This window comes from Prionailurus bengalensis, chromosome D1 (assembly GCF_016509475.1).
Source record: "Prionailurus bengalensis isolate Pbe53 chromosome D1, Fcat_Pben_1.1_paternal_pri, whole genome shotgun sequence".
Taxonomy (NCBI): Eukaryota; Metazoa; Chordata; class Mammalia; order Carnivora; family Felidae; genus Prionailurus; species Prionailurus bengalensis.
The window spans coordinates 114,614,599-114,642,543 of record NC_057346.1 but is presented as its reverse complement, the minus strand read 5'-3'; the positions used below and the strand labels follow the sequence as shown (position 1 = coordinate 114,642,543).

Here is a 27,945-nt window from a genome sequence, read left to right as displayed (position 1 = left end):
ACAAGGACCAGTGGAAACACTGACAACCGAGATAAGCAAGCATTCAGAGGAAAGGAAATATAATCGGCCTAACTGTACGAAGACGTGTTCAAACCCCCTCGTAATAAAAGAAATGTGGATGAGAACAGAGATACCATCGGTTTCTCATCAGATGAGAAAAACAGAACAAAACAAAGCCTTTAACATGCACACAGGTTTGTGAAACAAGAGAATGGGGCAACAAGTCTCGCGTGCCTTGCTGGAGGAAATATAAATCAGACCGACTTCTGGGAAAGGGAATTTGATAAAATGCATTGAGTTTCAAGTGTACGTAACCTTTGACCCACCGGTTCTCATTCCGGGATTTGTCGTGCAGACACCCTCGTGCGTGTGCAGACGGAACGTGTGTGGTGCCGTCACCACAGCCCCGCGCACGCTAGCGGGGGTCTGCCAGACCTAGACGTCTGCCCCGAGAGGGCTGGCCAGGTACATGTGGAACACTAGGTACAATGGAGCACTGGAGGGCTACACTAGAAATGAGAATAAGGAGGGTCCCTGTATACACTCCGGGGAATGATCTCGGAGACGTTTGTTAAGCCAAAACAAAAACAACAGAAAAAAACATGGCCCAGAATAATTAGTATGATATAATAGGAAAGAGGAATTCAAATAATGTATTTTAATCTCCCTTTTTTCTACGGGATATGTCAAGATGGACACAAATGAACCTGGGGACCCAGGAGTCTTCTGGGAGGAAGGGGGGTGGGGAATGGAGAGGGAAAACCGTCCATCGAGAGCTTTGACTGCACACCCCTTTTCGTTTAGAGCCATGTGAACATATTAGTCAAAAACAATAGATCGAATTCTAAGTTGTTTTGGATGTTTATTTTTGAGACAGAGAGAGACAGAGAGCAAGCGAGGTAGGGCCAGAGAGAGGGAGGGAGACACAGAATCCGAAGCAGGTTCCAGGCTCTGAGCAGTCGGCACAGAGCCTGATGCGGGGCTCCAACTCACCAACTGAGAGATCGTGACCTGAGCCGAAGTTGGACACTCAACCGACTGAGCCACCCAGGCACCCCAACAATAAATTGAATTCTAAACATGTTTCAAGAAAATCTATTAAGACAAAAAAGAAGAAAAACCGTATGTTCGTCTTATAAGCTGTGGAAATTTTCCTCATGAAATTCAACGTCTATTCATTATTTTTTTATAATGAGTATCATAACCAATTAGAAACCGAAGGGAAGTTCTTTAGCTTGATAACAGTTAGCTACCAGAAATCTATGGCAAAGACTATATTGGATGGTAAAACATTAAAAGCATCCCTCCCGGATCAAGAATATAACAAGAATGCCTACTGTCACCATTTTTTCTTAGACATTGGCAGGAAGCCTCGCCAGTCTACAGACCAACCAGATCGATAGGGGAGGGAGAAAAAGGACCAGGATACGAAAGGAAGAAAGTTCTTAGCATTCTCAGGCGATGTCACTGCGAAAACCTAGAGAATCTCCAGAAAAAACTTGCTACGAGAATGTAGCAAGGCTCCTGGATAAAAGATTAATATACAACAACCACAAAAATGAAATGCCTTTCTCCAAACTAGGAGCAACAGACAATATGCTTCAGAATTACATGTATCAATTACAACAGTAACAAAAAAGGTAACTAACGAACATGTTTATGACCAACAGTAACAAAAAAGGTAACTAACAAACATGTTTATGGTTTGTGGAGTTCAGAATTACATGTATCAATTACAACAGTAACAAAAAAGGTAACTAACGAACATGTTTATGACCAACAGTAACAAAAAAGGTAACTAACAAACATGTTTATGACCTTTGTGGAGTTCAGAATTACATGTATCAAATACAACAGTAACAAAAAAGGTAACTAACTAACATATTTATGACCAACAGTAACAAAAAAGGTAACTAACAAACATGTTTATGACCAACAGTAACAAAAAAGGTAACTAACAAACATGTTTATGACCTTTGTGGAGACAGAGAATTACAAAAAAGTGTCAAAGGATTTAAAGGAAACTAAATTAATAGAGAGACAGACAGGACAGAGTTTCCCAGGGGACTAGGCAAGCTGATTCTACTTAATATAAAAGAGCAGTGTTGTCAAGAATGTCCTTGTATTTATTAACTGGAAAGAGAGGAAGAGAGACACAGAGAGACAGAGACGGAGAGAGAACAGGCTTCCGTCCCGTCACTAGCAAGCATCACTCTGAAACAGTGGCTGTTAAGACGCAAGGGCCCTGGCAAAGGTAGGGGCCGTGTAACAAGTGTAGTGGGTTTTACTTGTACTCAAAGCAGGTGTCTTTGTCCTTGCTCATTCCATTCCTGTTGTCCCCCCCCCCCCGCCCCCACCCTGCCCCGGAACGGAAGCTCCCTGGCTTTGCTCGCTGCTGATTCCAGGGGCCTCTGACCGGCCGGCCAAAAGATGCTCCCGTCACCCCGAATGAGGCATCATCCTGAACTCCCCCTCAGACGTGGCCTTACATGAATGCAGTTTTCAACGTTAAGCCATTTTACGCTCCTGGAACAAACCCACATTGGTTTGGGAGGGTTTGTTACACGCTTCGGGACGTGACCTGCTGACATTTCGTTTAGGATTTTTGCATTTAAAATAGGCTCACTTTGGACCTCTTCTTTCTTGACTGTTCTTGTCTGCTTCTGGTATTGAAGTCATACCAGCCTCGTAAAAGGGATAGTAAAACCCACTTATGTTTATATTCAGCAGACGACCTGTGTGAGATCGGAACTCCTGTTCTTTGATTTTCTTTCCTCCTTGTGGAGTGTTCTACCTCTGATTTCGTGTCTTCCAAGGGGCAGATACATTTGGGTTTTACTGTTCTTGAGTCGGTTCAATGTTATCTTTTTCTGTGAGGTCGTTTATCCCAAAAACAATTCAAATTGCTTTGCATAAAGCTGTTTATAGCATTCTCTTGTTATTGTGTAAAGTTTCGGATGCATCTGCATTTGTCTCCTTTTCGTTGTTGGTGTTGTGGGTGGTTTCCCCCCACACCCCCTTGGGTCTTGTGAACACTTCTGATACATCTTTGTTTTCAATGTCATCAATTCCTATTGCATTTAAAAACCTGTTTCCCTCAAGTTCTGGAGGGCGGTTATTTGCCCTGTCTTCTTCGTACGCAAGGTGACCGCCCCGCTGACCTCAGCCCGGCTTCCTTTCCAGCGGAGAGCTTCCGGTTTTCCCAAGCACGGCGTCAGCCGCATTCCCGAGACTCTGCTCCACAGTATTTCCTGTTTTCATCATCGCCTTGTGCCAAGCTCTATCTGACCCCCATTATGAGTTATTCTTTGCCCTCCGGCTCGTTTAGAACGTCTTTTTTTTTTTTTTTCAGGCTCAGGATGCATTTTACAGGTTCTTGTTATTTTGTTTTCCTAACTCTCTTGTATGATCAGAGATGGGGGGTCTGTATGGCGCACATTCACGAAAGTACACGAGACTCAGGCGGCAGGCTTAGGTCATCGGTTAGCGCAAATGTGAGCCTGAGGAGAACGGTGACTCTGTCGGGGACAGAGAACTGCATGGGTCCTGCTAGATGGGGCTTGTGAACCGTGCGGTTAAATCCTCCGTGCAGGCTGCGTTCCAGAAATTGCAGGCAGCTTGTGTCAGACTAGCCCTCCGAAGACAAAATATACACATTCTCGACTCCTTAAAAGGACTTGGCAGAAGCTTGATGAGCTTCAATGTGAGGGCGAGCCCCGGGGGCTCTGGTCCCGAGGGTCTCCGGTCCGCGCAGCAGGGAGGCCCCAGCGCGAGCAGCAATCTCAACCTTGGTGAACTCGGAGGGCAGAGGGCAGGGCCTGGGGTGAGAGAAGGCATCCCAGGTAGGAGGGAGCCACAGAGAGGGGACCCTCCATTTGCACGGAAGTCCCTCCAAATCCAGGGCCCCCGACCCCTGAGCCAAGCACGTGCAGGGGGAGATCCAGGGGCCTGGCTGAAAGCGACAGCGAGGGCACTGAAAGACCTCAGAGTTTCCGAGTGCTCAGCAAGGCGACAGCAGCAAAGCGGGGAACCTGGGACACACCTAGGGGGTCCGTCCAAACCCCAGGAGGGCCACGGCCTCGGAGCGCACCGTGCCCCAACAGTAAGCCTGGGGACAAGACAACTGTTCTCACCAGGGGCGAGACGAGGTCTTTGCAAGGTCCCCATGCTTGGGGAGGAGGTAAGCGGTCTGCAGCGACAAAAAAAAACAACAAAAAAACGCTGGAACACTAGAGCGGCTCTGCGCTGGGCCAGTCTGACAGATTGGCAGAAGCGAAGTCCCTAAAAACTCACAGACTACTTGTATTCAACTGAGACAAAACAGATCATCTGAATGGCCCTCAACCGCCTAGAGAAATTGAACGTGCCGTTTAAAGGCTCCTGAGAGGGGCGCCTGGTGGCTCAGTCGGTTGAGCGTCCGACTCAGGCTCAGGTCATGATCTCACTGCTCATGAGTCCGAGCCCCGAGTCGGGCGGGCTCTGTGCTGGCAGCTCGGAGCCTGGAGCCTGCTTCCGATTCTGTGTCTCCCTCTCTCTGTCCCTTCCCCGCTCATGCTCTGTCTCTGTCTCTCAAAAATGAATAAATGTTTTTTTTAAAAAGTTAAAAAAAAAATAAAGATGCCTAGAAAAGTCCCGAAATATTTGATATTCTCCTCCCCACCCTCCCCCCCCAAAAAAAGGAATTCCAAGGGAAATTCGAGCATTTGAGCCAAATAAAAATGAAAAGAAAGACACAGCATCGTGGGACACAGTTATTGCTTAGAAGGAAGTGAAGAGTTTAACATGGTCATCTTAGTAAAGAACAGAGGTTTAAAATGAGTGATCTAAATTTCCGTCCAGCCAACGTTAGTAGAACCAGTAAAACTGAGAGCAGGTGTGGGAACAACGTGGGTAATGTCTCCCTCCGGGTGCAAGGCGGTGGGTTTGCTAGGGGCCCTTATACAATATGGGGGTTCCCTAAACTGGGGGTGCACCATGGGGGGGCGCAGACCCACCGCACTTCTGAGGCTGTGTCAGCCAGAGAGGAGGGCAAAATTCAACGAAAATAAACACTCACAGAAGCGGGGAGGACGGAGCCGCGTTGGGGGTCCCTTTCCTGCACCCCGAGCGCTGGGAGGACACGGGTGTGGCGTGTGGGGCACTCACAGGACCGTGCATCGAGACGGGAAGTTTGCCGTACGTCCGATTAAATGCGCATTAGAGGTTAAACAGGCATTATTCACTGTGTTTCCTGTTAATCTCTGCGTCGCCCTCACCCCCAGTCTTTCTCCCCTGTACCTGCTACCGGCTAATATTTCGTTTCTACCGCTTTTTATCCCTAAAATTCACTCACTTTATTGTTTTCGGTTCATTTTTGCTTGGTTTTACCTGAGCGTTTGCTCCCCAGGCCGACATTGCTAAGCACGAAGTCGGCAGACAGTCCCGTGCTGGGCCCTTTCCAGGCGTGATGTTTCTCGAGCCTTCTGTTTCTGCCAAGAGACCTGCTTTCTGTGGAGTCTCCCGGTCCGACACCCGACACCCCCTACGTTTCGAGCAAAGAGCTCTCTTGCCTTCCCTTATCGTGACCCCTTAGGACGGGTTCCTAAACGTAGCGCAACCCCCCCCCCCCCCCGGTTTCTCAGGGCTGCACGAACGGGGCCACGCTGCATGCACACCCTTTTCTTACCTTCCTCAGCCGCGCAAATGGTCCGCGTGCTTCAGGGCGAGCGCAGCCTCCTGGAAATTAGCCATTGTGAGTTCACGTGGCTTCGCCGTCCCTCTCGGGCGGGCATCTGCTCCACGGCGAATCTGGGGCCGCTGTGACCGTTCGCGGACGTGTGTGTCGTGACATTTACGTGCCTTCACCTTTCCCGGGTAATGCCCAGCTGCTTCTCAAAGCGCCGCACCTGTTCCCGTTCTGGTGGCAGACCTCCTGATCGCCGGCATCGTCCGCAGAGCTCGGCTCCGTCGGGCACTTAACCGTTAGCCCGTCTGGATGCTGTAATGGTAATCGGTGTGATTTTTTTACCCAGCCGTGTTGAGATACCATCCGCACGCGACGCACAATTCGGGGCTGGTACATCCACAGGGCTGTGCAGCCGCGAACATTTCTGGACCCCCGTAGAGACCCCGTTCCTCTTAGCTGCTACCCCCAAGATGCCCGCAGCCCCTGCAACCGCTCAGCTCCTTTCAGCGTCGACATACTGGCCTATTCGGGGCGCTTCGTACAACAGGGAGGGAGCGGAATCCCACCACGATGGGAATCCCATCCCAGTCTTCTGTGACTGGCTTCTCTCACGGAGCACGTGTTCAAGATTCCTCCACGTTGTGGGGCGCGTCAGGGCTTTGTCTCCTTTGGCGGCCACGTGACAGGCCGTCACGGGGATCCCAGACATCTCGTTTCCCTTCCACCAGTTGGCGGGCACGCGGTGGTCTCCTCTCCGTGGTTTTGACGCAGCTGTGAACGCTCGCGTGCACGTTTTTCGCGTGGAGGTACGTTTTCATTTCGGTTGGGCGGATACCCAGGACTGGAATTGCCGGGTCACACGGTAACTCGACGTTTGGCTTTTTGCAGAACCGCGAGACCGTTTCCCAGGGCGCCGCGGTGCCCGCACACTCTCGCCAGCACTGTTCGCTGCTGCCTTCCTTCCGGAACGTACCGTCCCAGCGGGTGCGATGTGTTTCTGTTGACCGTCTTTCCACGTGCTTGTTGGCCACGTGTGTGTCTTCTGTGGAGAAAAGTCTACCGATCGGTGCCGGTTGATTCTGCGCTCCCTGATTACACGTCAGGGAGATGATCTGCTTTGAGCGTTTACCGCCATTTCCATCTCACGATTGCAGAATGGCTGTTTAAGTAGTTTGCCCACTTTCTATTGTTGCCTGTTCTGTTTTTCTTAATTTTTTAAAAATGTTTTTTATTTATTTTTGCGACAGAGAGAGAGACAGAGCAGAGGAGGGGCAGAGAGAGAGGGAGACACAGAATCCGAAGCGGGCTCCAGGCTCTGAGCCGTCAGCCCAGAGCCCGACGCGGGGCTCGAACTCACGAACCAAGAGATCATGACTGACCTGAGCCGAAGTCGGAGGCTCAGCTGACGGAGCCACCCAGGCGCCCCGATTGTTACCTGTTCCATCCTCTTACTGACTTGCGGGACTTGGCCGTTTCTTCTGTGCACTTACAGCTTTGCTGTTTACGCACGTTCCAAACACATCCTCCAATTTGTGACTTTTCCTTGAACCTTTTTTATGGTGTCTTTTGATGAACGGAACTTAGTTAACTAGACCTAAATGCAGTAAAATACATCGATTCTATTTTCCGTTCAACTATCGTTTAAGAAATCTTCTCCTGCCTTAGGTCATGAGGAGACTTAGGTGTCCTGTAGTGTCTTTTAAATGTGTTAGGACATTGATCCAAAGCTGGGACATGTCCTGCGGCCCCTGTCTCCACGAGTCACGTGGTCACGCTCCACGCCCTCGCCTGGGCGCGGTCTGGTCAGCGGGCTGGGGCAAAGATGAGGGATTCTGCAGAGGGAGTTAAGGCCCCTGACCAGTGCCTTTGAGGTAATCAGGGAGGTCTTCCTGCTGGACTTGAGCCCATTGGGGGAGCCCTTGAACACAGGTTCCAGAGGCGGGGGGCCTCTCTGGGGGAGACTCTCTCTCTCTCTGCTGCGGGCTCACTTGGAGGACGCAGGTCTGCCCTGAGTTCTACAGCATGGCCAGGAGCTCCGCCCGCAGCCACACGGGGTCCTTGCCCTGTGGGGCCTTCAGATGAGAACACAGCCCCGGCCGGCTGCCCGCCTGCGGAGAAGCCAGCGAGGTGTGCCCAGACTGCCCACCCACACAGGCCATGGGAGGGTGCCGTCTCCAGTCACCGGGTCTGCGGTAAAGCCTCACACCGCACAGGAAGTGCCAGTAAAGCCAAGGTCGAGGAACCCTGATCTCCGGCATGTTTGCTCTATAAAGGGCCAGAGAGTAAATATTTTGGGATCCGCAGGCCCTGGCCGCCCAGTGCCAGCACTGTATTCATTTCCTGTGCCTGCGTAGTGAATACCAGCCCCATTCGGACGGACGGACGTCTGGGTGGTTCTGCAGGGATCTCTGCTTCGGGGCCTCACGGGTTGGAAACAAGGTGGGCCGCTCCCTGCAGAATCCGGTGAGAACCCCCGCTGGGCCCCGCCAGGCTGTTGGTGGCATTCAGCCCCTTGTAGGTGCAGGACCGAGGGTGCCGCCTGCCGGCTGGCTGTGAGTGAGGGCCTCGCTCGGCCCCAGAAAAGCCCCCCCACCCACGTGAAGTCTCTCACCGTGAACTGCTCTGATGTCCTCTTCTGACACCAGCCGCTTTGGAAGACCTTGTGTGATTAGGTTGAGCCCACCCGGGGAATCTATTTTAAAGTCAAACCGACGGGTGGCCTGAATTAGGTCTACAAAATCCTCTTGCCGAGAAACAGAACACAGACACAGGAGCGATATCGTTGGGTATTTACGCACCGTTCTGGGAATTAGGGCAGGAAAACTGGGCAGTGGGGCGGCAGGGGGCGGGGGGAGATCTGAGAACTCAGCCCACCGCTGCCACTGTACCACGAAAGAAGCCACAGATGGTGTGGGAAGGAATGCAGGGGGCCGTGTTCTAATAAAACTTTATTTGCAAAAACAGCGGTGAGCAGGATTTGGCCCGTGGCTGCTATGGTTTGCTGACCCCCATTCCAGGAAGTGTCACCAGCAGCTGCAAAAACCATGACGACTGAAGATGGGGAGCCTGACGGCAGGTGGCTCTAGCTGGCCGCGCCCCACCTGCTACCCGCCGGCCAGTCTCATAGGAGGGGACCCATCAGCGCTCAGGTGCCTTCACCTCTGAAGCTGTCTTGCCGACAAACTTGACCTCAAACCAATCAGGTCCAACGAGGGATAGAGTGTAGAAGACAGGATGCGGCATGATCCATAAAATCCGGAATGTGGGAACCTTGTTCTCGCAACTGACTGATTCCAGGGGGGTGCTTCCTGATGAACGGGGAGCTTCGGGGATGTAGCCCGCAGGGCCGTGTGAGTTCTGTGGGGGTCTGGATGTGAAGAAACCACCCCAAACCCGTCCGTGAGGCGGTCGGGAAAATGTGACGATACACGAGCATTGCCGGTGCGCTTTCCGGATGGGGTGATGGTAGGAGGTCGACGGAGAGTCACCTGTCTGCGGGGGTGCGTGTCCGGGGCTTGCCCGAGAGTCGTCTGGACAGTGAGTGGAGGGGCACGGCTGGGACCAGACTGGCCACTTGGTGATGGCGGCTGGATGTGGGTGAGAATCCTGGCGTTCTCCGTGCTGTGGTCCGTGTGCGAGATCCCCCCAGCACAGGGATAGCGAATACCCACGTTCCGACTGCAGCATAAGGTCCCCAACGGGCCGGCGGGGGACTGGTGGAGGCTCTGGGAGTATGTGGGGAGTCTGGCCCATCCGTTAGAGGACCCAGGGAAACAGGGGCTCGCGAGGGGGGCCGCGCCTGGACAGGACGGCCGCGAGCTCCCTCGGACCACCAAGTGTTTGTGAGTGGGAGCCAGTGTGTGCCTCAGGGGCCCTTCTCTCCACATGGCCCCAGGGGACGCTGCTCCCATCCCCAGGGATGCCCACGGGGGGTCCTGGAGCTCACCGCAGACACCCTGGACACGGGGCCCCAGGGCAAGAGGTGGGAGCGGGTCCCACAACGGCAGCAGCAGACCCACCAGCAGGGGCGTGTCAGTGACCATCACTGGGGGCCCGTGTGGTTGGCCCCCCAGGCTCCTGGGGCAGGCGCTGCTCCGTCCGGCGCTGGGGGCAGAAGCAGGCTCAGCCCCGGGGCTCTGGCCTCCGGCGTCCTCTGCTCTTCCAGGGACTGGCCTGGACCCTTGTGGGGTCTTGTCACATCCCACCAGGGTCACCAGGTGTGGACGTTAGAGCCTGGCCTGTGGGTGGAGCTGCTGTGGCCCCTGGGCACCAGCTTCCACGGCCCCATCCCCGCGCGTCCCCCAGGCTTCATACTTCTTCTGCTTTGTCTCTCGCCGGGCGGCCCGGAGTCTCTGGCTGGTCAGTGGTGCTCCCGGGTCACCTGCCTGGCCCTCGGGCCCACACCCCATTCTGCCCTGCAGCCGGGCTGGCCTGAGGGGGCCCCGGTGTCCGGTCCCTTCAGCACACAAGGTCCCGCCACCCAGTAAGGCCGTGGGGGAGCGGGGGCTTCAGGGACCCCCGCTCCCCGTGGCCAAAGTCTCCCGGGAGAACTGCTGGGCCGTGGACCACGGAGCTCCCGGACCGGCACCCACACGCCACCCCCGAGCTGGCCTCGGGCATGTCCACCCTGGCTGGTCCTCCGGGCCTCATGTCTCCAAGACTTCTCCGACCTCAGGAGTCGGGCCCTCCTGCACCGGGTCAGGGCCGCAGGGAGTCAGACACGGGGCTGAGGGCGGAGGGGGGGCCAGACTGGGGAAGCAAGTGGAGGGGGCCGCAGCAGGTGGGGTCTGAGGTCAGCCCCTCGAGGCCGGTGCCCGTTCTCTGAGGTCCCCGTCCTGGGACACACGGCCTCCGCAGGAACCGGCCCCCGGCGGGGAAAGGGCTGTGCGGGTGGAACCCTGCCCCCGCCCCCAGCACCACCCCCACAACAGACGCAGCCCCCCTGGGTGTGCACGGGTGCCCTGAGCCCCTGATCTGCCGTCGTGTGGGCCTGGTTCGGTGCCCCTGAGTCCCAGCTCTGGGAGTTGACAAGCTGCAGTGTGGAGTGGGCCTGCTTGGACCTGGGGAGTCCCTTTCCCCAAGGTCAGGAAGAGGGCCGGCGTGGCGGTCTCTTGCTCCTGGCTGGGTCCAGTTCAGGGGAGGGCAGAGACGAAAGAGAGGCCGAGGGGCTGCTAGAGGCCGGGGGTGGGGCCGGGAGGCCAGCTTAGGAGCTAGAAGTGCCCCCCACCCCGGACCAGCGAAGGCTCCGGGCCTGTAGACATGGCCTGGACATGTGGAGTTGGCCGCTGGCCACATGAGACCCCACGTGCTGTGGAGGCAGCCCGGCCCGTGCCCGATCGCACCCCGGCGGGAGAGCCATCTGCTCCCGGGCCAGGGCAGCACCTGCAGAGGTCCGTGTGTGACCGTCCAGCGGGCAGGAGCTGGTGGGCTTTGTGGGACCGGGACTCCATCCCCCCACCCCCAGAGCAGGCTCATGTGCCGGGACGGCGCGAGGGCAGGGAGACGAGCCTTCTGTGGGGATGCCGGGGCACTGGCACGGCCTCCTGCGGGTCAGCTCCTGCCGAGAGCAAGCGTGCCTGAGGGCATGTGCACCCCTGCGCACAGGTGAGGGGAGTCACCTGTGTGTCCTGGGAGGGGTCCGCGGGCTCCGAGGCCCCTGTCTGGGCACATCCTGCGTGTGGGCTGGAGCTCCTTCCCTCTGTCCCCGCGGCTGAGACCACCACCCTCCCCAGGCGGCCCGCCCCTGCCCTGTCCCCTCTGGCCACCTCACCACTGTCCTCTGCCATCTTCGGGCCCCACCTGCACCCCCCCCGCACCCCCGCCCAGGAGCTGCTCCTCTGTCTGTGAGCTGATGGCCTGGCCTGGCCTGCCCCAGGGCCTGGGTGCCGGGCGAGGTCCCTGTGTCTCCCTGTTTCCTTGCTCTTTCTCTGCCAACCACACAGCGACTCTATCCGTGGCCTTTGACGCCTCCATAGCCAGGACTTCAGGTGGCCCTCTGGCTGGGGCGGGAAGTGGGGGTGCTGGGCAGAAGGCCTGAGGTCAGGAAATCAAACCCCATTTCGAGATGACCCAGCTTTCCCGTGTCCTGCCTCGAGCTCGTCTGGGGGCAGGAGGGGTCGCAGGGTGAAGGCCGGTTGGGCAGGCCTCTGGTCAGACCGGACCCCAGGACGGGGCTGCGATCCAGGAAGAGGGTCCCCGAACGGTGATTCCGTGGGGAGGGGCCCTGGGACGGGCCTCTGGGAGGGTCAGGCAGCGGCCTGTGCTGCAGGGGCCAGCGAGAGGCGTGTGCACGGAAGGGGGCGCCCAAACGCCTGCCAGGGCGGCTGGGCCCGGGCCGGGCGGCAGGCGGAGCCAGGCTGGGCGGGCAGGGAGGGTCGGGCGGGAGCCGGAGGTCAGGCCGCCTCCAGGAGCGGCCAGCGGACAGCAGGGGGAGCTTGGAACCTGACTGATCCGGCCCTGCCCCGGCCACCCCGCCACCTCGGCCCTGGCCCGACCTCCCAGGCAGGGCACGCTGAGGGGGCCTGCGTTATCCAGGGGCCCCCCGGCTGCCCTGGGGGTGACAGCTGGGAGGCTGGCAAAGGCCCAGGAGAGGGTACCTGCGGGGAGGGTCCTGGGCCGGCCAGCACTTCTGGCGGCCACCTGCAGACCGCCAGCTGCACGCCGCGAGGGAGGCCAGGGAGCCCCGGACACGCCTCACGGACGCCCCAACCTGAGCGTCGGCCGGGGCTGCACAGGGACCACGGCGGGGGTGGGGACCTGCGGGCGGCCCCGCCCGCTCCTGAGTGTGTTATGAGGCATCACAACCCTCGCCCGGGGTCTACACCTGGTGGACTTTCTGCGGGGTGTGTGGTCGTTGTCCCCACCCGACACGTGTCCGGACCCCGAGAGGCGGCCAGGACCTGGCCACATACCCTCCCGGGCCCCCCCCCCTCGCTCAGGGCAGCATGGCCCAAAGTTCCCCACCCCCGCCACCTCCCACGCCTGTTTGCGAGTGGTCTCCTGTGCATCTTGCCAGAAACCTGGGTCGGCCTGCCACACACCTGGGGGAGGCTAGGGGGCCGCAGTGGCGGTGGGAGCAGGGCCGGTGGTCAGGCCTCGTGCTCCAAGGCAGCGGGAAGGGGCAGGCCCAGGGTCCAGGCGATTCCAGGGCCCCAGAGACTGAACGAGGCAGGCGAGGACAGCAAGGCGGGGACACTCCAACCTGGGTGGGGGGAGCACTGGGCCTGTGGGGTGCTAAGAGAGGGGACCCCACTGGGCAGGCCCACCCAGAGATACCCCGGAGAATACAAGCCACCCCGGGAACCCAGACCAGAACGTCTGGACAGACCCCCTCGCACCCCTCGCTGACACCCAGGGAGCCTGCGTGCCCCGGAAAAGGGGCACGTCTGGGTCCCGGCTCACCGGGGAACCGCTGGGAAGCCGGACAGCTTTGTGACACCCAGGACCCCCCCGGGCAAGACGGGTCACATGCACAACCCCCTCATTCTCCTGACACAGGCAGGGAGACAATGGGGGCAGAGCGAGGCCAGCCCCAAAAGGGGCCGATGGGGAGGGGGCGTGAGCAAAGGGCCCATCCTCCCGTGGGCCCCCCGGCACCCAGGGGACAGGGGTCTGCGGTGCCCCCCGAGCAGCCTCCGCCCCTCCCCCTGGCCTGCGACCCCGGACGCTGCCCCAAGCCGAGGCGAACAAATCCCTGCAGACGGGCTGCCCCCCGCCCCCTTCCCGGCGGGAAACGGCAGACGCGGTGGAGGGGTCTAGAACGTGTGCCCAGCCACTCCTGCTGGCAGCCTGTCCAGGACATGCGCCGTGTACGGAAGGCTTTGATCGCGTGCTCCCCAACCGTGGGGTCCCCGCTCTCCCCTCCGCACGGTCACTCCCCACCCCTGCCCCCGCTCGCCGCCCGGCCAGCGATGCCAGGGTTTGCATTGGCATCCAGCCAAAGCCCGGAATGTGCCTGCTGGCTGCAGGACAGCTGTTCCTGGAACAGAGGCGACAAAGCACAGCCTGTCTTTGAGACGTGGGCGGACGGGGTGCAGTCTGCCCAGAGCCACGCATGAATAGAGCACACAGGCGCTGGGACAAGATGAATGGGCTCACACAGGCCGGACAGCCGTGAATGGGCCCCAGGCGTCCAAAGACGCGGTGGAACTTGGAACCGGCTGGCAGGGCCTCTGGGAGGTGTGGGGTGCCGCCGCTGAGAGCACACGCTGCGAAAAGCCCTGGCGAAAGGGGACCGGGGCAAGAGCGCGTGGGGTGCGGGCCCTCGGGAGGGGGGTGCGAACCTGCAGTCAGCACACCCCGGTGAGCAAGCAGGCGCTCACCATCAGGGCGTCTCCAGGCTCCTGGATGTGTCTGTGCACCGTCACGGGGTGCAGGTCCCAGACCCTCCGTGATGCGGGGTCACATCCCTCAGACGTTCCGGGCAGTGTGGGGGCTTCAGACCCCCAAGGGAGGGGCACTGGCGTTTAGATGGCAGGGAGCAGCCCGTGTGGACCGAGCACCAGCCCGGCACAGAGACGCCGGGACAGGCCTGGACGGGCTCCCCCGGGCCAGACGCCCCTGACCGGGCATCAGACGTCCAGAGACACCTCAGGCCTACGTGAGCGGCGGGTGCTGGGGGCTAGGCCGCCCGAGATCCTGACGACTTCAGTCGTGCCGGGCGGGAGCCGGCTCGCCGATGCCCAGGGCTGGGGGTGGGCGGCCCAGGGGCCCTGGAAACTGGGGGCACAGTACTTTCAGGTCACTGACAGGTCACTGAGATGTTTGGGGGAGTGGGGCACAGGCTGTGCGGACACTCAGAGACTCAGAGCCGTGGGTCCCCGGGGCCCAAGCCTTCACGTGAACGGTGTGGCCACACTAGGAAGAAGGGGGAATAGAGGGCCGGACCCTAATTCAGAGGAGGGTGGTGGAATCCGGAGATTCGGGGCGGTAGGACCCCGGCCCCCATCCGTTCAGGTGAACGAGGGAGGATCTCTCAGCCCTCAGGTGAGCTGACGGCAGGACAAACCAGTCGCTCAGAGCCACGCAGAAGCGGGGCGGGGAGGCGCCAGCTGCGGGAACCCAGAGGGGGCCGTCAGACTCGCAGGCAGGGGCAGGGGGCCGCCACCTCCCGGGACCCGGCTCTCAAGAGCAGGTGTTACGGGCCTGGGGCCCGAGGCGCCCAGGTGAGGCACGAGTGGGGCTCCGGGTCCTTAGTTTTCCGGGCTGAGGGGTGTACCCCCTCGGGCTACAGAGAGGCCCAGAGGGCGGGCAGGTATAGGAGTCACCCCGAGGCCCCAGGGAACGGGCTACGGCCCACAGAGCCTCCAGAGCAGAATCCACGAGTTTTCCGTGACCGGCCACCAGGCTGTAGACGTGGGGTGGGCAGTTCGGCTCTTGGGCAGAGGAGGGTACGGGAGCCCAGGCGCCCCGACCAACAGGGTTCCGGACCCACTCAGGCTCATGGGGCACAGGACCCGTACACTGCAGTGAACGGGGTTCAGAACCCAGACACTCAGAATGATGGGGTTCAGCTTCCACATGCTCTGTAATGGGGTTCAAGACCCCAGGCATGACCCCAGCATTCTGAGCTCGCGGGAGGCCTAGGACAGGTGTCCCAGACACCTGGACGGGCCCAGCACACAGATGAATGGCGCACACGACCACAGACGAGGGTGATATGCGCAGGTAGGGGTGGACCGAGCACAGGGCGTCCGAGCCACAGGAACGAGGCCACCGGGGGGGCCTGGCCCAGCACTCAGGCCCACGGGAGACATGTCAGTGCAGGACTCAGGTGCCCACGGGGCCAACCGGTGAGCAGGAGAAGGGGGCCCACCGGACCTTGGCCGCCAGGGTCCCAGGAGGGGCCCCCAGGGCCCGGGTCACGGAGAATCCCGGTTTTTGGACCTGGGAGCTGGATTACAAGCCGTGCTCGCAGTCAGCCGCGGAAGTGGGTGTCCCCTGAGCGTCCAGGCGAACGGGGAATATCCACCCAGACCGTCCAGAGTGGGAGTCACACCCCCAGAAATCCAGGCAGCCCACAGACTCCCAGAGGAAGGGGGCAGAGGCGGCGTGGGTCACAGGGCTGGGGCAAGGTGAGCGCGCGGGGCCCGCGGGAACGGGGGGCGGCGGCCGGGGTCAGCGCGGGCAGGGTGCACGCGTGCTGTCCTGGCACGTCTCACGCTTCTGTGCCAGCAGCTCCCGGCCACCCCGAGCCAGCGTTCGCCCTGAGTTCCAACCTCAAACATTCCCCAGGCAACCTCAAAGGAAGCACCCCCGTCCAGGAGCCCCGCCAGGGTCTCCGTGCGGCTGTCGGCTGCCAAGCCGCCGTCTCGGGGGCCGCAGGGCCGGCCGGGGGCTGCCAGCTCTGTTTGGTTTTCCCCTTCCTGCCCTGGACGCTCAGACGCCCGTCTCGCCGTGGAGGCGCCCGTGTCCTGGGACAGGCACAAAGGCCCTACAGTGGGGCTGGGGGGGGAGCCGCGCACGGGGCACATGTGCGCACTCCACACCGGGGCCCCACGGCACGTGCGGCCGGCCTTGCTTTTTCCCCCGGAGCACGGGCGCCTGCCTGCCCCCCAACGGCCTGCTCCCGTGGCCCCGAGGTGTCAGCCGCTTCTCCCAAATCCCCATCGCTGGGTAGGACCAGGAGAAAGCGCCGAGCCCCTGGACGGGGGGGGGGGGGGAGACGCGTTCCCAGAGCCGCGCGTGACCGGCAGGTCCACACACACACACGCGAGCCCGCCCCCCACCTGCAGTGTCTCCCGAGCGACCTCGGAGCCGGGGGCCGAGCCTCCCGGAAGTCCGGCCTGACCAGTCCTGCCGGCGGCCCCCGTGCCACCGGCTCTCCTGTTAAGCATTAACCAGCTCTATGTCTGGCCGTGGGCAGGAGTGGGTTCAGAGAGTCACCCTGGCCTGGAAGGGCCACTCAGGGCCGGGCCCGGGGAGGGACCTGAGCTGGCCAGAGCAGAGAGGGCGCTGAGGTCACAGGCCCCGCTGGCCCTGTCAAAGCAGGAGCTGGGGGTGGCGGCGGGGGCGGGGGGCTGGTCCAACAGAAACCCAGAGCTCTGGGGACAGGCCAGCCTCGCCAGGGGCACAGGCATGGATGGAGTGACGTCCAGAAGCCCAGGCGTCAGCACGGCAAGGCAGACCCAGATAGTCGCCTGGTGACGGCTTGCCCACCTGACAGTGCATCCGGGCCAGCCCTGCCCAGCACGAGCCGCGCGGTTCTGGCCGGGTTGTGGCCTTGTGCCTTTTCCGGCACCACCAGAAAGCTGTGCTCCTCCAGACCCAGACGTTCCTGGGGCTCAGGACACCCTCCTCGGGGTGCAGAACCTTCTCAGACCGGGTCCGGCCGTCCCTCCCTCCCGCTGCCCGGTGTTCAGCCCAGGTGGGCGGTCAACCCCTTATTGCCAGGCCTCCAGAGGACCAGAAATGCCCCCGCGTCCCCTGGAGGGACCCCTGGAGGTGGCCCGGAGCCTGGACGCCTGGTACCTGGGTCTCAGGGGGGACCCTCCTCCCAAGGGAGTTCCCTGATTCCTAAGGGCCAGCAGTTCCGGCCTTGAGGTGGGGCTCCCCGGAGCCCTGCCTCTCCCATCCCTCCCCCACCCGGCAGACTCTCTCATTCACTGGAGGCCTGGCCACGGCTCCGAGCTCACAGTCCTTGCGTGTGCTAGGTAGAGAGGAGGCCTGGAGGCCGGGCCGGCCGCAGGAAGTTCAGGCAGCAGGTGAGAATTTTCTACACCGGGGCGGAGGGGGCGGGTGGTGACTGTCACCCCAACAACATCTGGGGGAGCCCTGCTCTTCCCGAGGGGGAGACTTGCTCCCTCCCACAGTACAAACAATGCCAGCTGGGCTGTTGGTGGGGGGCAGCGGTTGGCCTGACTTCCATGGGTGCCCAGCCCCAGGCTGACGTGGGTCCCTCCGCCCGGCAGAGTCGGGGCTCCCGAGCGGGAGAGGCAACGTGGACCCAGCACAAACGGCCTGGCGGGTCAGGTGGTCGGAGGGTGGGGAGTCACGGGGAGGGCTTCCTGGAGGAGGTGGGGCTCACACAGGCCTGGAAGGGCGAGTAGGGTGGGGTGGCATGGAAGGAACGTCGAGCGTCAGCACAGAGCAGTGGGAGCCAAGCTGGGTCCGCACACGCAGGTGGCCACGAGGCTGGATCTGCGCAGCGGCGGGAGGGCGTGTCCCACAGCGGGTGGCCGGGACAGGGACTCCACTTAGGAAGGATGCCCAGCCCCCTTCCTGGGGAAAAAGAGCCTTAGCACTAGAGAGGCTTTTCCCCGCCGGGTCCCAGAAGAGAGAGCAGGGCCGGAACCCGGGAGGGACCTTGGGCCTCCTGGGCTGTAGGCGGGAAGGCCCCTCCCGGAGGTGGCTCCGGGCCTGGAGGGCGGCGGAGGGCGCTGGGGTAGGAGAGCCGGACAGCCCTCCCATGGCCCCCAAGAGTCGCCCTCGGGTATCTGCCCCCCCTGGGGTTCCCGGGCACTTTCCCAGAAGCCAGACCTGCCGGCTGGGTCCAGCGGAGCGGCCGGCGCCACCTGGTGGCAGCGCGCCTGCCTGAACCTGCACCACCACGGGGGCCTGGCGGTCCTGAGGGACCCTGTGCGGTCCTGAGGGACCCTGTGCCTCTCCCAGGCCTTGGGGTCCTGCAGCCCTTGTGGCCAGCCTGCCCAGGGTCCTGGGACCCTCTAGGACCCTGGGCATCTCCTGCGGTCCTGGGGTCAACCTTCCCCAGGCCGGCCCAGGAATCCTGCCAGGCGAGCAGTACTTGTGCGTCGGTGCCCACCCCCGCCCCCGTGCAGGGGTGGGGGGAGGGGCACACGCACACACCTACACCCGCAGGTGTGCGCACACACGGGCACGCACGCGCCGGGATTCTCCACCATAAACACCTCCAGTGGAGCTGTTCCAATCCCAGAACACCCACAGGCCCTGGCGTTTCCGGAAGGTTGGCTCCCGGGGAGCTGGGGGCTCCGACCCCCCGGAAGCCCTCAGGCCATCGAGCAGACCTGGGAGTGTCCTTCAGGGGACATGGGGCCCGGACACCTGTGAGCTTCCACGGCAGGGGCTCACCCGAGGGGCCCCCGGCCACACCCGTCTCCATGCTCGGTGGGGCCCGTGCAGAAAACTTGCAGCCCCTTGTTCAAAACGGTTACAATTTCCAGAGCGCGACGGCGGGCGTTGGACCAGGCCCGGGGCCCTTCCCTGTGCGTGCGGGACCTGCCTCCACGTCCCTTCTTGGTGCCGTGGCTCCACGGGCCTGGGCCCCTGCTCCTCTCCCTTCGCCTACGGGTCTGTGAGAGGCCTCGCGGGGACAGCATGCACACAGCCCCTGCAGGGGTGACAGAGCCGGGCCTGGGGGCCGGGCCACCTGGGGTCTGGGTGCTTCCCCGCCTCTTCGAGCAGAGGCTCTGTCCACAGCACACGGAAGGGTGGTTCTGGGAGTGAGGCCTGGGTGCCGTGCAGGAGCGAGGAGATCCAGGCCGGGTGCCTGGTGATTCCTGGAGGGGGTGGCCCCGCCTGGCTCTTGTGCACAAACAGGAGGAGGTCCCTGGTGGCCAGAACCGTGACTTTGGCCACCAGCGCTCCCCGGGGGGGTGGGGGGGGGGAGGAGCTGAGCCAGAGAGAGACTTCCGTGGGTCTGGGGTCCCAGGACACCCCGTCGTGGCACCGGCCCCCAGCTCAGAGCCCCACGTCCCTGACGTGGGCGTGCTCCCACCCCAGGCCCCTGGCAGGGAGGCTACACCAGGCCCACCCCCCTCCCACCAGCAAGAAGGGTGGCAGGTCGGCAGGTGGGCAGGTCCGGGCAGCGGCTGCTGAGTCAGTTTGCAAGGAATGTTCTGGCCTCTCCCAGCTTCACCCTGTCCCTGCCTGCCCCCACCTCACCCTTCTCCCCAGGCGTGGCTGGCGTGGCGCCCAGGCCAGGAACGCATCTCCAGCCCGGGCTTGCTCGGACCAGCTCCCCCCAGCAGTCGACCCCCACCGCTCCCCCTGCTTGCCCCCATGACCTCAACAGAGCCCCGGTCCCTCAGAGCCCCCACCCCCACGCTCCCAGGTCACTTCCCGGGCCGGAGGCCCCCCCCCACCCCGCCGCCCCGCATGTGTGAACAGGCTCCACCTGTGTGCCACGGAGAACCGTGGCAGGCCTGAGGTCAGGGCGGGGGTGAACCGGGACCCCAGCGACAGCCCCCAGGCAGATCCCAGGGCCCAGGGGAGAGAGGCCTGGAGGGAGGGGGCTTCCTGGAGGAAGAGGCTCTGCAATGAGGAAGGCCTGGCCTGCTGGGCTGGGGGCTGGGGGCTGGGGAGGCGGCCAGGAGGCTGGGCCTGTGTCTGCTGAGCCGGCCGTCTGGCCGGGGCCTCCCTCCCTTGGCTCCACTCAGAGCCCTTGCCCCCGGCCACCCCAGGCTGCCTCCTTGCCCAGGCAAACCCTGGGCTGATGCTGCTGGGCAGATGGGGCAGTGGGGCTGGGGGCCGCAGGGCCGTCCCCGGGCGTGACCCGGCCACCCGGGCGCTCTGCTCCAGGCCAGCAGGAAGGGGAGATGGGGCGCCCCCCAGACGCCCACAGCACCCTGGCCCCGGCGGGCACCACAACTGTACCCGGGCTCATTCCGGACCTCGTCGCCAGGCTCCCCTGTGAGCTGCGGGATGCCCAGCAGGGGAGTGGGGATGGCGGGCCCGGTGGGGGCAGCTGCTGTCCACGGATGCACCTCAGGCCCCTTTCTGCGCCCTCCCCCAGGGCCCAGCTGGGCGCTCACGGCCGTCGCGGTGGCTGCCGGCGTCCTCGCCGTGTCCTGCCTCCTCTGTGTCGCCTGTTGCTGCTGCTGCCAGGGCTGCAGGAAGAAGCCCAGGGGCCAGGAGGCTGTGGGCCTGGGCGGCCCTCAGGGCACCACCAGCATCCACCTGGTGAGGAGCACCAGCTGCGGGCTGCTCAGTCCCAGAGGGCGGCTCAAGGCCCAGGCAGGGAGGACCCTCCCGGCCGGGGGAAGTGATGAGCAGAGGCGAGAGGAAGGCAGTGTAGGAGGGAGGCCCCGAGCGCCGGCCCCAGGGGTCGGGCCATGGGGAGCCACGGAAGGTCCTTGAGGAGGGCAGTGCTGCAAGAACGGATGTGGGGGAGGCACATCAGTTAAGGCCTGTGCCACAGAACCGAGGATATGAGCCCTTCTGTGGCCTGGTCTGGAGGTAGGTGCGTGGACCGCAGCCCTGGGGCTGGGGCCCGGGAGGCCCGGTCCCAGCAGCCCCCGCCTCCTATCCCCACCCGCCCCAGGTGCAGCCGGACGTGGAGAGCTCGGAGTCTGCCCCCGGGGGCCCCCGGCACTGGGGACGCCTGCTGCTCTCCCTGGGGTATGACTTTGGAAGCCAGGAGGTGAGGGGCCCCCTTTGCAGACCCAGAGGGTCCGCGGGGTGTGTGGAGGGGAGAAGGGTGCCAGGTGGGCGCTGGGCGCGGGGCCGCCCGGGGACGGCCCCCGGCTGAGCAGCCCCTGGCTCCCAGATCCAGGTGGGCCTCAAGCAGGCCGCAGACCTGAGGGCCGGGGGCCCGGGCGGCACGGCAGACCCCTACGCCCGCGTCAGCCTCTCCACGGGGGCGGGACACACGCACGAGACCAGGGTGCACCGTGGCACGCTGTGCCCCACGTTCCACGAGACCTGCTGCTTCCACGTGCGTCTGGGCCGGGGTGGAGGAGGCGCGGGGGGCCGGGGCCGGGGCGAGGGGGCCCGCTCACACGCTCTCCTGCAGGTGCCGCAGCGCGAGCTGGCTCGGACCGCCCTGCGGGTGCAGGTGCTAAGCTTCAGGCGGTTCTCTGCCCACGAGCCGCTGGCTGAGCTCAGCCTGCCGCTGGGCACCGTGGACCCGCAGCACGTCCTAGAGCAGTGGTACCAGCTGGGCCCGCCGGGCACCACCGAGGTGAGCCCAGGGACTGCCGGACTCTGGCCTGGCCCTGCCCGGGGTGCCCCGGGGGTCGGGGGGCGGTGGAGACCGAGGCCCCCTATCTCGCTGCCCGCAGCCCGAGCGTTCGGGTGAGCTGTGCCTCTCGCTCCGGTACGTGCCCGGCTCGGGCCGGCTGACCGTCGTCGTGCTGGAGGCCCGAGGCCTGAGCCCGGGACTGGCAGGTGAGAGCCCTCCCTGCCCCTTCCACATGGAGAGAGAGGGAGCCCTGTGCTTGGCCCTGGGACCCCGGAGGGCTTCTGACCCCTTCTGCCTGCCCAGACCCCTACGTGAAGGTCCAGCTCATGCTGAACCAGAGGAAGTGGAAGAAGAGAAAGACCTCGGCTCGGAAGGGCACGGCCGCCCCCTCCTTCAACGAGGCCTTCACCTTCCTCGTGCCTTTCAGCCAGGTCCAGGTGGGCTGCCTGGAGAAAGGGGCGGGCGGGGCGGGCGGGGGCGGGCCCACCCTTGGGGCCAAGCTGACCCCTGTCTTTCTCTCCCTCCCTGCCCTTCTGCCCGCCTCGCCCAGAGCGTGGATCTGGTGCTGGCCGTCTGGGCCCGGGGCCCACACTTCCGGGCCGAGCCCGTGGGCAAGGTGCTGCTGGGCGCGCGGGCCTCGGGTCAGGCCCTGCAGCACTGGGCCGACATGCTGGCCCACGCCCGGCGGCCTGTTGCCCAGTGGCACCGCCTGCGGCCCGCCGGGGAGGTGGACGGAGCCCTGGCCCTGAAGCCCCGCCTGCACCTGCCCTTGCCTGGCTCCTGAAAGCGCCCTCGGGCCTCGGCCTCCCAGGCTGCGGTGTGGGCGCCTGTCCAGGCCGCCCCGCGGGACCACTAATAAACGCCTCCTCCCGTTGCCCTGCTGTGTCTTTCCTGAGCCCTCGGGGACACGGTCGGGGCAGGGGTTCCGCCGTCACCGCTGTGGGGAAAGGACCCGAGGCCTCGGGGGGTGAAGGGGTCCCCTCCAGGCCCCACGGGGACGGTGTGGAAAGGTAGGGAGCCCTCTCTGTCAGTGGGGCTGCAGGGACAGCGTGGTGGGAGGTAGGCTGGAGCCGGCCCCGTGGGGACAGTGTGGGTGATGAGGAGGCATGTGGGGGGTGGTGATGGTGGAGGGAAAGGACTCCAACCTGGGGGGGGCCTGCTTCGCGCCCCCCCCCCCCCCCCCCGCCACCGCACAGGGCCCCAAACCTTCCAAAGGCCGCTGTAGGGCCGCCTCTTCCAGACGGCAGGGGGCAGTAGATACCTTCGGAAGCCTCCTCCGGCCTTCGGGGGCTCAGCCCCGGCCAGGAGTGCAGCACTAACCCCCACGCATCTGGATGGCTTTAGCTCCCTGACCCTCCCTGTGGCCCGTGAGGCCGGCAGGCCTGGGGCCACGCACCCCCAGCGCAGAGGATGCCAAGTCATGCTCCTCCGGATGTCTCTGCTGGGTGGGGGGCCCGGGCAGTGTGGGGCGGGGGGAGGGGGCTCAGTCCCGGGCAGCCGGCGGGGGGCCCCAGGCCCCCTCGGGTCAGGGAGAGGTTCCCAGGCGGTGGTGTCACCATCCACGGGTTGAAGGACGCGTTCGAATGAGCCAGGAACCACCCCAGGGCAGGGTGTTCCGGCCGGCCGGCTGCACGTCCAGGCGCCCTCCCTTCTTCTCCCAGGAGGGAGGGTGGGATCCCACCTAGGGGAGGGCAGCCCCCACCCAGAGGGCCCTGGCCACTGCCGCAAGGCCGTGTTTGGGGGTCTGGGCCTTGGGGAAAGGGAGGGATGTGGCCAGCTCGGGCCTGAGATGCCCGGCCCGGCCGGGAGGCAGCAGTGAGATGCAGGGCACTGCTCCCTCCAGGAAACCTGCCGCCCGGGGGAAACCGTGGGGAAACCGCAGTGTGGACCCTGACTTAGGACCAGAGTGACCCCTCAGCTGACCTCGAGCCGTGTGCCCCGAGGTGGCCCGGCGAGGCCAAGTACAGCTGACCACAGGCTCCTTGCAAGAACAAGGGAGGCTTCTCGAACTCGTCACTGAGCTCTAAATAGAGCAACCCAACCTCGGTGCACAACCCCCCCGCCCCCCCCACCACCGCCAAGACTTCTTGGACTGGATGACAGCACGCGGCTGGGCCGGGCCAGGCGGCCTGGGCAGGTGGGGAGGCCCCTGTGCCCCCATTGGTCTGAGGAGGGCTCCATGCCCTTTCTGAGCAGGGGCCCAGCCTGGGGGAGGCCATTTATACCCCTCCCCCTGGGCCCACCAGCCCAACTTGCCGCTGCGGCCTGACCTCGCTCCTCACGCTGCTGCTCAGACACTAGGTGAGGCCAGCCCGGCCGGCAGAGGCCAGGACAGTCACTTCTGGAGCTTGTTTGCAGGATGAGGTCCCTGCGTGGGGGCCTGGGGGCTGGGGGCCGCCTCCAGCAGCCCTCTCTCTCGGGGGCTTGCATGGTGTGGGGCGTGAGCCGGAGATGCGTCGGGGGACGGCCTGGGGGCGGCAGGGGTCGCAGACGCCCGCCCCCCCCCCCCCCCCATCAGCAGGCCTCACTCTTGGGTGGGGCACCAGGAGATCTGACGGGTCGAGGGACCCCAGGCCAAAGCGGGGAGTGGTTTCTCGCATGCACTTGGGCCCAAAGCCGAAGGAGCAGAGCTAAAATTAGCTGTATGGCTCTGGTGGCCACCTGCGCTGGCCCGTCCCACCCCTCCCTCAGGGACAGCTGCGGCCACTCCGGGCCCTGCCTGCCTGGGACATTCTGGGAACACTTTCTCCTCTTCTCACCCTGGCAATTCCAAGACAGAGCCTCAAGGAGGTCGGAGTGGGGGCAGGGCAACGGGCAGGCTTGGTGTGAGGCCTGCCCCCACCCCCACCCCCCCACCCCCAACCTGGGCAGCCGGTGTCCACGGCAGGACAGGAGCCACCGCCCTCACACCTCGGCCTTTTCTCTCCCACAGGCTCTAAGCCCAGGACTTCAGGATGGGGGAGTAAGTGCCATCCAAGCCCAGGGCCCCTGCCACCCCTGCCCTCCCCCACCACGGGGTGGGGGGGTCTCCACAGAGCCCCAGCCCCCATCCTGGCCCCCTCCCATCCCACCTGCCCCCACGCTGCCTCATCCACGCCCTGACCTCTGTCTTCTCTCTCCCCATCCCACCTGCACTCTCGGGACAGTGAGGAGGTGAGTACCTACTTGGGGGGGGGCATGAGACACAGAGGGGATGGGACCCCCTACTTGGGATAGGTCAAAGGTCAGAGCTCGAGGGAAGCTGCCCAGCCCTCCCCCCACGAACGAGCCCCACCCAGCCACCAGGACAGGGGCGAAAACAGGAAGTGGCTGCCAGTGCCTCGTGGGGCAGGGGAAGTGAGGCTGTGGCCAGGTCACCAGAATCGCTTCTTATTCCCGATTGCCACCCCCCCCGCCCCACCCCCCCCACCACAGCCTTGGCCCTGTAGGGATGCCCCGCACCTCCCACTTCTCCCCTCCCCTTAACCTTTGAACCCGGCCTGCCACCTGGGTACAGGTGTCCTGGGCCCGGCCCCCCCCACCGGGAGCCCCGGTGTCCAGCTGCCTCCTAGACAGGGCCCACCGGCCTGGGGCGGGCTGAGCGGGAGGGGATATGGCGGTGCTGGGGCCTGGGCTGGCCCTGACTCTGCCCCCTCCCCCTTGCCCCACAGAAACGCAACAGGGCCATCACGGCCCGGAGACAGCACCTGAAGGTAGGCGCTGGCCCAGAGAGGGCCGTCCCGGGGTCTGCGCGGGGCGAGGCCCCCACAGCCCCTCACTGGCCTGCCCCCCACCCCGCCCCCTGCAGAGTGTGATGCTCCAGATCGCGGCCACCGAGCTGGAGAAGGAGGAGAGTCGCCGTGAGACTGAGAAGCAGAACTACCTGTCTGAGCACTGCCCCCCACTGCACGTCCCCGGCTCCATGTCTGAAGTGCAGGTACCCTGCCCTGGCGGCGCCCCTGCCTGCTGCCTCGGTCTCCCCACCGGTCAAGAGAGGGGGCAGGGCAGGCGGAGGTCGGGGGTGGGGGGGCAGCGGCCCGCCCACCCGCTGCCCCCGCCCCCAGGAGCTCTGCAAGCAGCTGCACGCCAAGATCGACGCGGCCGAGGAGGAGAAGTATGACATGGAAATAAGGGTCCAGAAGAGCAGCAAGGAGGTGAGCGGCCGGTGCGGGGGGGGGGGGGGGGGGGGGGGGGACGCGGCGAGGGGCACCCTGGCCGGGAGGGGGCGGGGGGCCTGGCCAGCACGGGCGCCCACCCAGCCCTTCCCCGCCGCCGCCGGCAGCTGGAGGACATGAACCAGAAGCTGTTCGACCTGAGAGGCAAGTTCAAGAGGCCCCCGCTGAGACGGGTGCGCATGTCGGCTGACGCCATGCTCAAGGCGCTGCTGGGCTCCAAGCACAAGGTGTGCATGGACCTTCGGGCCAACCTGAAGCAGGTCAAGAAGGAGGACACCGAGAAGGTACGTGGCAGCCCGGCCCCAGGCCCCCGGGGTGTCTGCGGGGGGGCTCGACCGGTGGGGGGGGGGGCGACAGGGAGGCTAAGGGGTGACGCACAGCCTCCTCCTGAGCCCTGTCCTGGCCCGTCCCCAGGAGCGGGACCTGCGCGACGTGGGCGACTGGCGGAAGAACATCGAGGAGAAGTCTGGCATGGAGGGCAGGAAGAAGATGTTCGAGTCCGAGTCCTAGGCCGCTGGTGCCCCACCAGGGCCCGGAGCTCCCGGCGCAGTGAGGGAGGATGGGGCTCGTCTAAGTGCTCAATAAAGGATTCCAATCCCCATGGCTGGTCTGGTCTGGTCCTGCGCAGCCTCACTGCCCACCGACCGCCTCGGGCGCCCAGCAGACTGTTGTGTGCGGGGGGTGCTGGCCCAGGGTGGGTTGGTGTGGTCAGTGGTGAGCGGTCCGTCCCCGCTGTTCCCCAAGAGCTGCCCTGGACTCGCCCGCCCCGGGAGGGCTTGGGGGCAGATGGCCTGGGCCACGTCGGAGCCACGGTGGCGGAGGAGAGATCATGTGTCCGTTTGCATGGCATCATCAGGGGGCCTGCCAGGCCCAGGGACCCTCTGTGTGGCATGATTCCACGCGACGTGGGCGGCCCCCCATCCCTCCCACGGGGGGCTCGTGGGCACAGTCCCGGCTCAGACAGCCCTCCCGGGGTGGCTCGTGCCCGTCCAGCAGGGACGCACTGGGGCTGGGGTCCATGCTCCCACCTGGGGGCTGATGGCAGGCCCACCTGGCTCCACGGCAGGCCCGGCGACAGGACTCACTCTGCATCTGCCCCCCCCCCAACAAAGGCCTTAGCCCACCTCACAACGTCAAAGGAGGCCGTCCCTGACAGGCCCTGAATAGGACGGTCACGGCAAGGCCACCGCTGTCCCACCTCCTCTGTGGGGAGTGACACGGTGACCCGCCAAGGTCTGAACACCCGAATATTTGGAGGGGTACCCAGGAGAGATGCCCGGGGAGGCCAGGCCACCCACTCTGCCCTTGGGGGAGCTCCCTGAAGGCCCTCCCAGCTCGGACACCCGTGCACGGCCCCCAGCTCCAGCTCCGGCAGGATGTTGGGGGCCAAGGCACTCCCCACGCAGAGCTGAGAGTGGGCAAGGCAGGCAGTGAATTCAAAGAACAGTTTCGGTGGCCGGATAGAGCGATAGGGGCAGCGCCCCACCGCACACCTGACAGAGTGACCTGGGCAGCTGTCCGGGGGCCCTGCCTACCAGGAGGCCTGTCGGGAGGCAGGGACACCCGGCTCCCCCGAGACTCAACATCCTGGTTTGGGAAGACTCACCATGTGGAGAAATGATGGGTTTTTTTAGGTTTTTTTTAGTCAAGGAAATGTCAAACACACAGTCCCAGGTAGTGATCCCCTGGGTGGGAGGGTGATGGGAGGGGCCACGCAGGGACAGATGCCGTGACTCGGGCTCAGAAGAAGATTCGTGGGTGTTCGTTACAACAGGCAAACGGGACAAGGAGCAAACATCACAGCTAGCCCCACGCGCCCTCTCCGCACGCGGCCGGGCTGTCCTGGTGTCCCCCAAAAGACACACAGCCTCGGACGGGGATGTCCGTGAAGCCTGTGGCCGGCCCAGCACCCGGCACACAGAGGGGGCTCTGCATTCTAGAAAGAGCTCCACGGGTGGAGAACAGGCAGTCCAGGAGTGAGGCTGGAGTGGGGGAGGGCACAGGAACCACTGCCATCCCCCCGGGAGGGAGGGAGGGGAGAGGGGTGGGAGATACTTAAGAGACAGAGTCCCCGAGGGGGATGGGAACAGGCGGGGTGGGGGGGCTGCTCCCCAGGGAGGAGGCTCTGAGCAAATGAGGGGCCGGCTCTCAGCTGTGGGTTTGCTGGACGCAGGGGTCTGGGCTGGGGATGGGGGTCCGGGCATCCTCAGAAATGAGTGTTGGGGGATCCCCAACAATGGGCAGGCAGG

At 63.7% G+C, this 27,945-nt stretch overlaps 2 protein-coding genes across 2 annotated transcripts; both read left to right on the top strand.

Annotated features, from left to right (window-relative positions):
- The first annotated feature begins 16,804 nt into the window (after positions 1-16,804).
- SYT8 (synaptotagmin 8) lies at positions 16,805-22,418 on the top strand. Its single transcript, XM_043582040.1, has 9 exons — positions 16,805-17,367; positions 20,162-20,272; positions 20,376-20,542; positions 20,904-21,002; positions 21,129-21,296; positions 21,375-21,542; positions 21,643-21,748; positions 21,846-21,979; positions 22,093-22,418. Exons 2-9 carry the CDS (start codon positions 20,179-20,181, stop codon positions 22,324-22,326), a joined length of 1,170 nt encoding a protein of 389 aa, XP_043437975.1. The 5' UTR covers positions 16,805-17,367; positions 20,162-20,178; the 3' UTR covers positions 22,327-22,418.
- Positions 22,419-23,744: 1,326 nt separating this feature from the next.
- On the top strand, positions 23,745-26,297 carry TNNI2 (troponin I2, fast skeletal type). The gene is made up of 8 exons (XM_043582039.1): positions 23,745-23,843; positions 24,475-24,504; positions 24,689-24,695; positions 25,193-25,234; positions 25,330-25,458; positions 25,586-25,675; positions 25,804-25,980; positions 26,111-26,297. Exons 2-8 carry the CDS (start codon positions 24,497-24,499, stop codon positions 26,204-26,206), a joined length of 549 nt encoding a protein of 182 aa, XP_043437974.1. The 5' UTR covers positions 23,745-23,843; positions 24,475-24,496; the 3' UTR covers positions 26,207-26,297.
- Positions 26,298-27,945: the final 1,648 nt, after the last annotated feature.